This window comes from Triticum urartu, chromosome 6A (assembly GCF_056163025.1).
Source record: "Triticum urartu cultivar PI428250 chromosome 6A, HENAU_Tu73, whole genome shotgun sequence".
Lineage (NCBI taxonomy): Eukaryota > Viridiplantae > Streptophyta > Magnoliopsida > Poales > Poaceae > Triticum > Triticum urartu.
The window spans coordinates 450,433,516-450,448,100 of record NC_141878.1 but is presented as its reverse complement, the minus strand read 5'-3'; the positions used below and the strand labels follow the sequence as shown (position 1 = coordinate 450,448,100).

The 14,585-nt window shown below is 43.9% G+C and overlaps 1 protein-coding gene and 1 pseudogene across 2 annotated transcripts; one reads left to right on the top strand and one right to left on the bottom strand.

The window, feature by feature from the left end:
- Positions 1–1,831: 1,831 nt before the first annotated feature.
- On the bottom strand, positions 1,832–9,539 carry INP1 (transcription factor). Of its 2 annotated transcripts, none has more exons than XM_048679271.2 (3): positions 8,631–9,539; positions 2,399–2,476; positions 1,832–2,296 (listed from the first exon to the last, which is right to left on the bottom strand). In XM_048679271.2, exons 1-2 carry the CDS (start codon positions 9,298–9,300, stop codon positions 2,448–2,450), a joined length of 699 nt encoding a protein of 232 aa, XP_048535228.1. In that variant the 5' UTR covers positions 9,301–9,539; the 3' UTR covers positions 1,832–2,296; positions 2,399–2,447. The 2 variants fall into 2 exon arrangements, with proteins under 2 accessions (XP_048535228.1, XP_048535229.1); XM_048679272.2 differs by having other exon boundaries at positions 1,832–2,293.
- A 3,645-nt stretch (positions 9,540–13,184) lies between these two features.
- On the top strand, positions 13,185–14,355 carry LOC147965652 (uncharacterized; annotated as a pseudogene).
- Positions 14,356–14,585: the final 230 nt, after the last annotated feature.

Here is a 14,585-nt window from a genome sequence, read left to right as displayed (position 1 = left end):
CACACAATTTTAATGCCAATGTGAATCTGCGCAAGTGCAGAACCTCATTGTGTATACCCTGAGTTCAATCCAGGGTCACATCTTTTGTGTGTACCCTGAGTTCATACTCGCTCTCTCTAATAAATTTGACGGTGTGCATCACAATGAGGACGAAGACTGCCCTTCTTTTTCTTAAAATGATTGTCCGTGAGTTCACTCGGTGGGCAGTATATAGTTGCGACGTTAGCGGGCAACACATACTCCATATATGATGAACCTGATAAAAGAGATTTCATATAATGCATGCAGGGTAAGTTCTGTGGGAAAAAAAACAGTTTTCACCTTTTTCGATTAACTGGTCAATCTGTTTTCGTAAAAAGAACCGATCAATTTGTTTCATTCATCTTCTATCTATTTCAGAGTATACATCCAAACAACTGAATTGAGGCTAGTGAAAACCAAACCCAAATAGGTAATAGCATTACATACATCCAAACGCAACGTAATTGTTCCCTCTAGCTCTAGGAGACCATGGAATCCATGTATATGTCAACGTGTGCATCCAGCAATTACCTCCGGAACTGACGGCCAGCGACCTCTCCACCCACCGGACGGACGCGTAGCCCACCCGCTGGCGGGGCCCGCACGGTCTACCCTCCCACTGACACCCGGTCCGATGCCCCCTCCACGTCAGCCTCAACGCGGCCGCAGCCGCGTCCTTCTCAGCGTGGAGCTGGCGTCGCATCAGCGTCGACGCGCCGGGCCCCCACACCCAGAGCCGGCCCCCCTCCACTCACTACCCCGTCACGGCCGCCTCGTGGTTCAGTCCAAACCGGCCGCCGCCGCAAGGAAACAACCTACCACTACTGCGGCACACGGCACACCACTCCCGCCCAGCCGACCCTCCCACGGTTTACTGACACCCGGCCCGACGGCACGCGGGCCTCTCCCTTTCGCGCGACGACGACGACAGGGACGTGCTCGCGTCCGCGCGCGTCTCCGGACGCGATGGTACGCCGGGTCGGTCGGATTGACCGGTACGATGCAGATGCGCGCGTCCGCTGTTGGTGCTGGGTGCCACCGGCCTGCTTCCGGTGAGCGCTGGAGGCGGAATGCCCCGTCGCCGTCGCCCTCGCCGTCGCCGTCGTGATTATGGCGAAAATCGCACCGGCACCGGCACCGGCGGGGTACAGTGCAGGACGGGCCGGGGTGGGGGACACGAAAAGACTACATGCTTTCGCCTCGCCGTAGCTGTCTGCACGTTCTCGACCCCGACCGTGGCCGCACCAACTTGCTTGCGCTTCTTCCTCCAACTTGCATTATTAACTTGCAACAACGTTGATGTTACCGGTGAAACCTTGCGCGGAAGGAACGGCCCCGACATGTCCTTCGCCGGGAGTAGTGTTGCCGTGCCAGCGTTGGCCCTTGGACGGCGAGAAGAGCCGCCGCGCGCAATCGTAAGGGCCTAATTTCGTTTTCTTCTTCCTTTTTCGTTTGGAAGAAGAAACAGGGCCGAGGGGCAAAAACACAGCGGTTTGCCATGTTTGGTGGCGGGAACCGGGCCAACAAGATGAGATAAACAAATGACGGAGCAGAGGCCTCTGCAAATAAACTAGCATCTCAACAGCATAACCGACGGGTACGATCGATGTTGACATGCATAATACTCCCAGAGCATCTCCTCTCCTTCTCAACACCCACAGAAAAATGCGGCGCCGTTCTCCGTACCTCGAAGGTGAACCGAACCCAGATTTAAAGTAATGGCAATGCAATGCTGCCCCGAGGGCCAACCAAAACATACACAGTCGGTTGCTGAGATGATCATCATATATATTGTTTCTCAGAGGGACGATGCAAGCAAAAGATTTGGTTGATTGATACTCTGACAGTCTGACTGAAACGGACCTCACACATTTCTTCCTCCATAACTGCATCCGCAATAGAATACAGCAACGCTCAACGGCCGGTGGCTAGACTACTTCATGCCGATGTTAACACTAACCTTTTTTCTTTAGAGAGACGCTGTCAACACTATAAACAAAACGTGCAGCTACCACGAGTCGCCTTTTCCCTTTCAATGCCCCAACTAAAACAACAAAACGGTGTGGTATTACGTCGATTTTGAACAGGTGTTAGCACTGAGACGTCAGTGCTGGCGACGTGATGCGTTTTCGGAAATCGATCCAGTCCAGTCGGATCCATGCAGTTGGCCCCCTGGAAGTCAGTGCTGGTAACGTTTTCGAGTCGCCTGGACTGGACGCCCGCCACCTCCATCCACCGCCACCTCCATCCACCACACCTGATGCGCCGCTAGCTGCTGCCAAGAGGCAAGCCAAAAGGAAGAGGAGCATTACAAAATGTTGCATGTGCCAAGAAAGATGGGCACCCGATGTAGCAAAATGCGTGTGCTTGACCATACCTGATAAGGAAATCTCGGTTTGGTCTCCTCGCTACTGCATCGGCCGGTGCTACCGCGCCTCGTGTCTCCCAAAGATGCCTGCAATAGCAATACACGTATGCGGTCAGTCAATAGTCAATAGGATCCTGATGAACTGAATTCAGATCGATTCACGCAGCATTCCAGATGTGCTGATGCTGCAGTGTACATTAACCATCATCGATCGGTGGGCATGGGTACCAAGAAAATTGTTCAACATCAATAGGACAGCAATGAGATCATCATATATATATATACTCATAAGTGCTTTTAAAAACTCGAAAGAGCACATGAAGTAAGGACTACTGATGATCTGGTTGGCCAACAGGAAAAACCTACAATTTCAAGTACATTTAGTAGTTCAGAAGCATGTGAAGCGTGCACCCCTCAGATCTATTAGGTGTTTCAGATAGCTATCAAGCTTAGATCATGGTTAAACAAGTGCAAGCCAGCCAGCCAGCAAACATTGTTGATCTTATCGTCTTAATTTTCCTAATCACTGTCATTAACAAACCCCACATGTCGCATAATGAAAACACAAAGATCTACAGAGGCCTCAGGAGGTTCGTCTTGTCACTATACAAACAAACAAACAAACAAGGCTACAGGTTGTAACTATACCAGCATCAGCCTGGGAGGTCAAGGCTTTTACTAGGGAAGGTTATGATTCCAAAATCCAAAGGCTTAGGCTGTACGACAAAATGGTCCAACTTGGCAGATGGGAAAAGGAACTTCAACTTGCACTTTTGCAGTTCAAAACATTATTATTTGATGTAAATCACATGCAGGAGACAGCTGGCCTGCATGGTCTTGAAAACTATATTATTATCATTTGATGCACTTCTGCAATGCGAGGCTACAAAACTTCCAAGATCTTCAAAAGATTGTGGTAACTAATGAAACAACTTGGCACTTTCTTTCGCATAATTAATTGGGAACATGCAGGACAGTCAGTGCAAACAGTGCTCCAAGATACTCTGACACTACAGCTATGTTAGGCCAAACATGGAAGTCCGCACAAAACTGACCCAGTCAAATAATTACAATTACTTTAGAAGTTTCAAATTTGTTTACATTTTAATTGAGAAAATGTGATATTGAAGAAAACAAATACTCCCAGAAACACTGAAGAGGAAAACAATGGAATAGTCAATACATCAATGCAACTTCATGTTTTTCTTGAGGCCAGAGAAGAAGAGATATGGACAGGATTTCTGCAAGATCTGTTAGTCATCTACAAGTGCAACTGCCAGACTGGAAACAACAAGATCCCTAGAGGGCATAACTCCTCCAAAGTCAAGAGGGTCATTCGAACATAGTGGATCTACTATGGTAACATTTGGATGTTCGAATGCAGTTCTGGAGACCATAACCTAACCCAACAGTCCTGTCCTCACATGGAGCAAACTGTAAAGATACTGTTCTATAGGACCACACAAAATTTATTTACTTAGTATAAGACTGTATGGTTGTAGGTCGACCTATTGATGCACTGGACTGGACCACCAGAATACATACTATTTTGAGTTTCTATATACAAGGCTAGGACTTCCTGTTGCTTTGGACCACCTAGCTTAGGTTTTTGTTCTGACTAATGTGAACTCAGTTCTGCAGGCTGCACCTGGTCCAGTTTCTTGGGAAATAATTATCAATGCTGTATTGCGAATACTTTATGCCCAGCAGCAAGAATACAAACTTAAAAAGTTCAAGGGGCACATACAAGTACAATAATATTGGCCAAGAAGGCTTGGAAGAATCTATGCATCTAAAATACTACTCCCTCTATATCAAAATGTAGGACGTTTTTTGACACTCTCATAGTGTCAAAAACGTCTTATATTTTAATACAGAGGGAGTACATCTTATAAGTATCACCAAGTGCTGATTTTACAAACATAAGCTTAGTATTCGGTACAGACCTGGCGAAAACTAAACTAAACGCTGAATAGCATCCAGTGGTTGGCCTTTCTGATTGATACCAAAGATAATATTTCCAGGGAAGATGATTGCCCATGAACCTATTCCTAGAACATAGCAAAGTTATTGCTGGCTACAGTTTTTGCTCAGCTCAATGAGACATTTCTTTCAGTGGCTGTAAAGTTACTGGTGCTATGCATTGAAGTGATGAATGCACTTACAATTTCACTTTGTTTATGAGTACCAATAGGTCTTTTAATATATTCTTGCTAGAACTAGCAAGTAACACTGGCACCATATGTCTGATTTGACTAGTGATGCGATCTCTTAACGACCGAGGATAACTTTTTGAACTGGAGCCCAGGGGCCTCAATCTATTAATTAAGCAGAAGAGAATTGCCCATTTAATTAGTGGAGAACCGGGTGAAAACTACACGAATGACGCGAACTTACCTTAACACCAAAGGATAGCCTAAACTTTGTTCACAAACCAGCACAGAAGTTTCCTTATCATTGATTAACGAGCCCATATGTGCATAATGAAACACAAAAATGTGCACAGGGTTCGGGAGTTTCCTCTGGTCACTATGCAGACAAGCACAAAAGGCGGCAACAGCTTCCCATTATACCATCATCAGTCTGAGAGGTCAAGGCTTTGGTAGGGCAGCTTACGACAAAATGGTACAACTTGGCAGATGAGAAAAGGAACTTCAATTTGCACTTTTGCAGTTCATCCCTCCTTGCCCACCGCCAACATGACTAAAGATATTATTATTTGATGCACTTCTGCATGCGAGATCACAAAAGCTTCCAAGAACTATATTTGCAGTAACTAATATCTCAACTTGGTATTTTCTTTTTCATAATAAATGGGAAACATGCAGAACTGTCAGGGCAACATGGCAGCAAGATATCATAAGGACTTGAGAAGATTACTTTATGTGGATGTCTATGTTAGACCAAAAGACGTAAAAGATGGAAGACTGCGGAACACTAACCAGGCAAAGCAATTACTTTAGAAGATTCAAAGTATATAATTATCCTAAAAACAAGTTTATAAGATTTATAGAGTACATACTAATTAGGAAAAGGTGATATTAAGGGAAATAAATTTATGTGAATGTCTCATGGATGATGAAAAGGTTGTGTGATGAATGAAATGGAAGACATAGGGCTAGTATACATTCATCTGAACTAAACAAGGGAGGATCATTTTTTGTCAGGCTATAGCAAGGGAAAACAACGTGCACTCATTGTTCTATCAATAAATCTTCACCTTTTTCTTGAGGTTAAAGCAGAAGAGAATAATATGGACATGACTTCTGAGAGATCTGTTATAGTAGTCTAGAAGTACAACTGCCAAACTGGAAACAAGAAGAAACCTGAGGGCATCATTGCTCAAGAGTCAAGAGAGCCATGCAAACATAGTGGATCTGCTATGCAAACATTTGGATCTAGGGAGCATTTTTGGAGAGCATTATGCAACCCAACAGTGCTATATCCTCACATGGAAACACTGTAAAGGTACTGTTCTTTAGACCACAAAAATAAATATCATCCTGAGTTTCTTTATGTACATAGCCAGGACTTCCTGTTGCTTTGGAACTAGCTCAGATTTTTGTTCTGATTAGTGTGTCCGAGCCAAGTTCTACACGCTGTACCTGGTCTAGTTTCTTCGGAAATAGTTATCCAAGCTAATGAAGTAATTTTGTACTCCTGTAACTTAATGTAAGACGTTTTTGCAGTTCAAGAATTGCAAAAGCGTCTTACATTAAGTTCCAGAGGTAGTACCAAACAGCAAGAGTACAAACATAAGAAGTTCAAACAAGAATAGAAGTATAATATTGGTCAAGGAGGCTTTGAAGAATCTACGCATGTAAAATACATCCAGTAACTATCCCCAACAGTTGAATTTATACAAGCATAAGTTTAGTCTTTGGTGCATATCTAAAGAAACAATGCAAACTGCTGAATCGTATCCAGTGGTTAACTGCCTTCCAGCTGATATAAAAGATACAATTTCCAAGGGAAGGTGATTGATGTGGATATATTCCCACAGCATAGCAAAATTATGACTGATTACAGTTTGTGCTGGATCAGACATTTCGTTATGTGGTTGGAAAGTAACTGGTGCTATGCATTCAAGTGAGAAGTGCACTTACAACTATATTTTGTATGCGTACCTAATAACCATTGATATTATCAAATAGGTTTCCAAGTATTCTCTTGCCTTCTTGGCGACCTAGCAATTAAGTGGCTTCGGGTTCACGTTCATCTAGTCTCCAATCTCTTATCGACCTAGGCAACCTTGACCTTAACAACAAAGGGGCCAAACCCTTGTTACCGTCAAATTTACAAGTACACTCGCCCATCATAATCTGATGTAAACCTATGGAGGTTTGGACTTGAAGAATGCCAAAAGATTTGTTTATCAAGAAAAACATAGCAAATGATTTGTAAAAAATCAGTGCAGTAAAATCTTATGTACCAAATAAAACTAGCAAAAGTTGAAGAAATACTAAAATCTTAATGGCACCCTTTAACCGTTTTTGGCAGAACAGCGTGACAACTGACAATAGTTAAGGACATCATGTAGTTCAGCCGATCTTCACAAGATTCTAGTAAAGCTATTCTTTACAGGACGTTCCTTTTCTCTCCAAAGCTTTGAATGCAATATAAACTGTAGTTACAAAGTTAGACTAGGCTGAGTCATATTTGATATAGTACACGGGAGCATTCAAATTAAGTCATTAAACCAACCAATTCACCAAGTGCTGATTCTGACTGGCAATATTAGCAAATGGTCAAGATTACCTGAGAATCAGATTGTTTTTCTTTACCTTCCCTTCGTCCAAGTAATAATCAATCCAGTTAGGGTCTCGGCCATTAGAGGCATAAATATTTGTTCAAGCCCAACACCACGCTAAATACATTGAAACAATGAAGTTCAGACCAGTCACATGCCTTTAGATGCAAATTTATTGAGTTGGGGCAATGGCGCAATGCCCTTACACAATTTCGTCCAATAATTGGTGCATGATTGTTTCCTGACTTCATTACTCGCAGGAACAACATTCAAAGATTTATGACCGTTGCAGATTAAACTTAGTGGCACTGCTGCCTAAAACATAACGAGTTGCCATCTTCCTACAGTGTTCGTCTAGCATAATTTAAGTATATAACCAGGTAAAAAAAAGCACAGAGGCTAGCATAATGCAAGTGAACCTTAGGAGTCATTGAGTAAACAATACTGTCAGAGATTTACATTTGCTAACCAATTACTGACTAAACATTGGAAAAGAAACTAAACAGTGTGTGTCACACCTCATTTTCAGACACCAAGATGCTAGTTATGACTTGTGAGGGCAGAGAAAATCTCAGGTAAAAAATTCACAGGAAAGCAATCTGATGTAAAAATCTGTTAATTTTCAGCAAACTATTTGATGGGCAAATTACTATCGGTTTTGCAAAAACCAACTATTTTATCACCAAAAAGATAGACACAAGCAATATACACGGTAACAATGATACATGTGCACACAATGTGAACAACACAATAATACCGGCATTGTTATGTAACAACAAATATTTTTTAGAGGATAAAGAGCAGGACATGCAGTTTTTGCCAACTTTTCTAATCTGAAAAGAACTAAATGACAAACAATATTCAGCTAAACATCAAAAGAAGATGAAACAAACAGCATAGATTATCTCTTCAATGTTCATGAAAATATAATTCCCCTGCTGCTAACATTTCATCAATCCTATTCAATCCATCCATAACTTCAAGAGATAGTTTGCAAGAGGATTAAGACTCCTAATGCAATACACTAAACAACTTCAGTCACAACATTGTTTTTAAGGCGGTAAGGCGACCTAAGGCGAGCACCACCCGCTCTAGCGCCTAGGCGACGCCTAAGCGCCTAAGGCAGACGCCTAAGCACCTAAGGCGGGCATATTTGTAAGGCGCTGCCCGGGCGCCTTATCGCCTAAGCGTCCAAGGCAGGACGCCTTAAAAACAACTCACAAGACATTCCAGACTTTTCCTCGCACATCTTAGCAAATACTCCAAGGTCCAACATTTCTGTTACAGAGAAGAAGAATCACAGCCAAACATACAGAAGAACGCCATTTTTTTTCTTGGCATTAACCCTTCGTACATACTATTAACGTTGTCTCAATTTTTTTACATGAAGCTTCATTAGTATCAATTCCTCCCAGAAACCAAGATTTGCACAACCCAAAGAACTCAAGAAACAGAATATAAACTAGCGAGCCAAGAAGAGGGGCTAACTACCAGGCGAGGGGCGACAATGGTCGAAGCGGCGGAGCACCTCCGGGTCGTGCATGGAGAGCACGAAGCGCGACAGAGCTTCGAGGAAGAGCGCCGCCTGGTGCCCACCGGCGGCAGCAACGAGATCCGAAAGAACGCCCCGACGGAGCCGATTAGCCTCGAGGGCGACGGCCTTGAGCTCCTCCAAGAACGCCTCCAGGTCGGCCCCGCCAGCCACCTCCGCGGAGGTGAAGACCTCCTGGGCGTGGCGGAGGCGGTCGGAGAGGACGGGGACGGCGGCGCGGATTCGGCGGTCGACGCGGTCGGCGGAGGCGAGGAGCCGCGGCGAAGGCGACAGCGATCGGAGAAGGGAGGTGAGGAGGGAGGGGTGGAAGTCGCCGAGCCAGAGGAAGGGGAGCTCCAGGGGCGACCGCCAATCTCCGGCGCAGATGACCTGGGCGGGGTCCTGGCGGGCGGCCGAGTCGAGGGCGGACCAGTGCGCCTCGAAGTGGGCCTCGACGGCGGCGGCTGCCGATGATAATGGGTCGTTCCAGGCGCCGGGGGAGGAGGAGAGCGCGCGGCGGAGCAACGGGAGGAGCGGCGAGCGGAGGGTGGCGAGCCAGGCCGCGAAGAAGTCCCGCATCGGCCGCCTGGCGCCCGGAGCCCCACGGCCGGGCGGAGGAGGCCTCGGCATGCTTCTGAACGCGGAAGCGGGCGCGGCTGCGCTGGCTCCACGGGAGGCGGCGGGGGCGGGCGATTGGTCGGGTGAGTCCGGTGGGGTTTAGCCGTTTGGGAGTTTCCGTAACGGCCGTCGTCCGTCGCCGCCGCTGGGAGGGAAGGAGGAAAGGACGGAGGTGGGCTGCCAGCCTGCCACTGCAGGGTTCTCCGTCCTGGAAGGAAGTTTTGGCCCGGTCCAGTGCTTCGCGGCGCGTGTGTTTCTCGTCAGACTGAGGGAATTCATCTGCTCAAAACCTATCCCTCAAAGAAAAAAAGAATCTGCTCAAAACCTAACGCTAAAAAAACAATCTGCTCAAAACCTCAAACCCTTTGTCGAGAAAAGCTTTGCTCAAATTACCCATGTGGCCTATCGAGTATACTAGAGAACACATTTGCAAGACACGGACTAAACACATAAGATTTCGACTCGTTTCAGTGCTTGTAGTCATGCTAGGTTGTATACGAAATGGATGTTTTTTTAACTTTTGGTGTTTTTTGTACTAATTTGACAGTTGATGAATAGATCAAAAGTTTCATAGTAAAAAAACGGAATGAGGAAGAAAAATTTGTCCTGCATGCAACACTTAAAAGAACATGGTCAAAGGAAGCAACGCCAATCATTGCTCTTGTAAGTCTACCGAGGCACGAAATGGTGAGGCCGTTGTTTCAACCAAGAGTTGTTCAACACAAATTCCTAAGGCATCATCTTGTGGGCTGCAATTTTCTCTTATCGCATAACATTCTTTAAGAATTATAAAAGCCAAAGTCCTTATGTGTTGCTTTTTTTTTGCTCTTCACTTTGTTAGAGAGGAGCCAATCCTTTGTCGAGAAAAGCTTTGCTCAAATTATCCATGTGGCCTATCGAGTATACTAGAGAACACATTTGCAAGACACGGACTAAACACATAAGATTTCGACTCGTTTCAGTGCTTGTAGTCGTGCTAGGTTGTATACGAAATGGATGTTTTTTTTAACTTTTGGTGTTTTTTGTACTAATTTGACAGTTGATGAATAGATCAAAAGTTTCATAGTAAAAAAACGGAATGAGGAAGAAAAATTTGTCCTGCATGCAACACTTAAAAGAACATGGTCAAAGGAAGCAACGCCAATCATTGCTCTTGTAAGTCTACCGAGGCACGAAATGGTGAGGCCGTTGTTTCAACCAAGAGTTGTTCAACACAAATTCCTAAGGCATTATCTTGTGGGCTGCAGTTTTCTCTTATCACATAACATTCTTTAAGAATTACAAAAGCCAAAGTCCTTATGTGTTGCTTTTTTTTTGCTCTTCACTTTGTTAGAGAGGAGCCAATCCTTTTGCAGGTGGTCACTTTGGTCTACAAGCAGCAAGCATCGGCCATGCTTTAAAACACTTTGTTTTGTTGTACATATGAAACATGCAACCAATGTGTTGTATTCACTTCTATCTACACATATTGCTGATAGTGTATACCAATGGTATGTTCTTAGTTGCTCAATCCAACAAGAGAATATATGTATGTCTAGCACACTCTATTTATTTTCATTGCTAGGAGTAGTTTTATTGAAACATGGTCTACATGTAGCATGGAATCTGTAAAACCCACTTCCAGATAGTTTTGGTGGTGAAAACAGGAAACCTTGCATGTAAAAAAGTTAATTGTGTATTTCACAAAAAAAAAAGTTAACCATGTGTGTGCAACATCATTAAAAAGATATGCCCGCATATTAACAAACAAGGTGCAGAAAACATTGTAAGATCCCACATTTGCTTGCAACACTTTATTGGAAAAAGATTGACAAAGCTTTCTGTAAGTGCATCTAGTGCCCCTTAGTGATTTTGGTGTGTTGAGGACTTATAGGTTAAGGAACTAATGTGTTTTTGAGTGTACACAGGTCTATAAGTCTATGAGGAGTTTGATATTTACAGAGAAAGTCGACCCTTTAAAATGAAGTTCTTCGACTAAAGACTTTGGATTTCTGAAGACTTTGAAAGTGAAGAAATTGGTGCAATCCTGAAGACTTGGTATTCATTCGAGGAACATGAAGCGTGAAGACTTTTGTTTTCGTAGTTTCATTTTCTCTTTCTTGAGTCATAGGAAACACCGTACTGTTAAAGGGGGTCAAGGAAATACTAAGGAAAAATTTCCATGTGATTCTCAACTCAAAATCCTACACCTACCAATCCCTTCGAGTGAAGCCATTGGAAATCTCATATAGTTCAGTCATATTCTTCAGTGACAAAGACGAAGTTCTTCTGGTCTCTGAGGAATTTGTTCTGACTGAGGAGTTAGGAATTCGCCAGTGCGGATTGCCTACACAGTGAGAAACATGATAGCCCTGAGGATTTTGCTACTCAAAATTCCGATCATTGCTGTGCTATGCGCCAGCTGTCCCAAAATATCTACCCACCTAACGGTCATATCATTGAAGGGCATTACGTCTTATCATGTCGGGCTGTTCCCTAGGCTATAAATAGCCGCCCCCTACAACCACTACATGGTTGGCTGCTCCGAGAGAAACTGACACTTGTCATTTGAGAGCATCCCATCCTCCGAGGACTTTGAGCGAAAATCATCAAATGAGGAAAACCCAAACCCAAACACTTACAAACCCAAAGTGATTGAGCATCACTGAAGAGATTGATCCTGCATGGATCCGACGCTTGTTACCTTTGAAGACTGTGCTTCTTCCAGACGGTTAGGCGTCAAGGTCTAGAGCATCCAAGAGGAATTGTGGATCACCGAGTGACCAAGTTTGTGAAGGTTCGGAAGTCACCTGAAGACTTACCACGAGTGATTGAGCGAGGTCTATGTGACCTTAGCTCAAGGAGAATACGGTGAGGACTGTGTGTCCTCAAGTTTAAATACCTAGCCGCTCCAACCAGATGTACAACTGAGACAGCAGTTGGAACTGGTCTACCAAATCATTATCTTCACCAAGCTCACTGGTTCTATTTCCTCAACTCCTTCATTTCCTCATAACTGTGTTGAGTGTTTGTTTGTATCTGTGTTTGAAGACTCTGACTGAAGACTTTCTCAATTTCCTCAGTTCAATTTCTTCAGTCTGTTTGTCTTCATCCTGTGTTATCATGTGCTTACGCTTTATGTACTCTGTGCTTGTCTTCATTTCATCATGAAGACTATGCTTGTGTTCTATTATGTTTACTTTTGAGTACTTATTCCGCTGCTAGTAGTTCTTCGCTAAGGAATTTCCTCACCTGCAAATTCCTCAGTGAAGAATTCATAAAAATTGCCTATTCACCTCCCCTCTAGTCGATATAACGCACTTTCAATTGGTATCAGAGCAAGGTACTCCCTTGTTCTGTGTGATTTTGGTTTAACCGCCTGGAGTTTTAGTTATGTCGATCGCAGGTATGATCAAGGTCTCTGCTGGGTGTCCTACCTTCGATGGGACAGACTACCCCTACTGGAAAAATAAGATGCGAATGCATCTTGAGGCAATTGACAACGATCTCTGGTATGTTGTGGACAATGGTGTTCCCTCAGTCACACCTTCTCTGAATGCCGCTTATGTGAAGAGATTTAAGCAACTCGACTCTCAAGCGAAGAATATCATATGTGGTCATCTGAGCAAAGGACAATATGGAAGAGTGAGTGCTTTGGAAACTGCTAAGCTTATCTGGGATAGGCTGTCCAAAGTCAATGAAGGAGTCTCAACACAGCGTGACTCTCGAGTTGATGTTCTTCGCAATCTCTTCAACCGCTTCAAAAGACTGACAATAAAAATGTTCAGCAGACCTTCGATCGCCTCACTGACATCTCAAATGAGCTTCAAGCACTTGGTACCACTGATATCACCGACCATGAGGTGGTGAAGAAATTGCTGAGATCGCTTGATTCCTCATTTGATACTCTGGCATTGATGATACAAGAACGTGTTGATTACAAGTCACTTGATCCCGCTGATATCCTCGAGAGGCTAAATACTCATGAGTTCCAGCTTGCTGAAAAGAGAGATCTCTATGGTTCGAGCTATGGCAGATCACGTGCCCTGAATGCCAAGGCAGTGTCTGAATCTGAATCTGAAGATTCTGGTAGCAGCCTTGGTGATCCTGAAGATCTGAGCCATGAACTAGCACTGCTCGTGAAGAAATTCCAGAAGTTCTCAAGGTGTGGTCGCTTTGGAAAATCCTCAAGGAGCAATGATTCCTCATCCAGTGACTACAAGAAGAGGCTTTGTCACAAATGCAAGAAACCTGGACACTATATTCAAGATTGTCCTTAGTGGGAAAAGGAATCAAAGAAGAAGAAATATAAGGATTACAGTTCTGATGATGCGAAGAAAAAGAAGAAGTCCTCAAAATCATCATCATCAAAATCCTCAAGGTCTTCGTCTTACAAGAAGAGCAGCTCCAAGAAGGCTCGGGCATTCATTGGCAAGGAAATGGACTCTGAGGCTGACTCTGAGGAACATGAGGAAGAGGAGGCATCTGAGGAGTCTGAGTCTGGTGTGGCGAGCCTGGCTCTCACTACTGCTTTCGTCAGTAAATCCATCTTCAACTCTGAAGAAAATGGCTTCACCAACAAGGCTGATGGAAATAATGATGACTACACTCCCACCTATTGTTTCATGGCAAAAGGTGCCAAGGTACTCAAATACCCCTCCTTGGAATCAAGTGAGAATGAATCTGATGAAAACCTCAAACCCAGCTACTCCAAACTTGCTAAGATTGCTGTAAAACAACAAAAGGCTTTTGAACAGGTTCAAAACATGCTAGACAAAGGTGATGATATGTTGGGTGAAGAAATGGATCGCACTAAAACCTTGACTGAAAATCTTCAGAGACTTCAGTCTAGGTTTGACAACCTTCAAGGTCATCATAACACTCTCTTATCTGATCATGAGAAGCTTTCATATGAATTTCTTCAAAAAAAGCAAGATCTTGAAAAGCTAAATGTGTGTTATGAAGATCTTCAGAATGAGCGTGATTCATTACTTGCTCAACAAATCAGCGTTTCTCAGGAAGAATTTGTTCCTCCATGCTTGAAGTGCATTGAATGTGAAACTGCTAATTCTTCACCAGAATGTTTAAATGCTGCTAATGTTTCAAATTCTTCACATGCCTCTGCTATCACTAATTCCTCATATGAGGGCACTGTTAGTATCACTGACGATGCAGGGCTGAAGGAATTGTACATGACAGGCATGTACAAAAGCCTCAAAGGGCATCAGACTCTTTGTGATGTGCTTAAAAAGCAGATCCTCAACAGGAACCCTAGGAAAGAGGGTATTGCCTTTGAGAGGAAACTCAATGCTGATGGT

What these genes read in the sequence shown, in the direction of transcription:
- INP1 (XM_048679271.2), bottom strand. Translation starts at nt 9,300, where the DNA reads ATGCCGAGGCCTCCTCCGCCCGGCCGTGGGGCTCCGGGCGCCAGGCGG. An exon ending in CCATTGTCGCCCCTCGCCTG is followed by an intron (nt 2,477 to 8,630) that starts GTAGTTAGCCCC and finishes TTGCTATTGCAG; the next exon opens with GCATCTTTGGGAGACACGAG.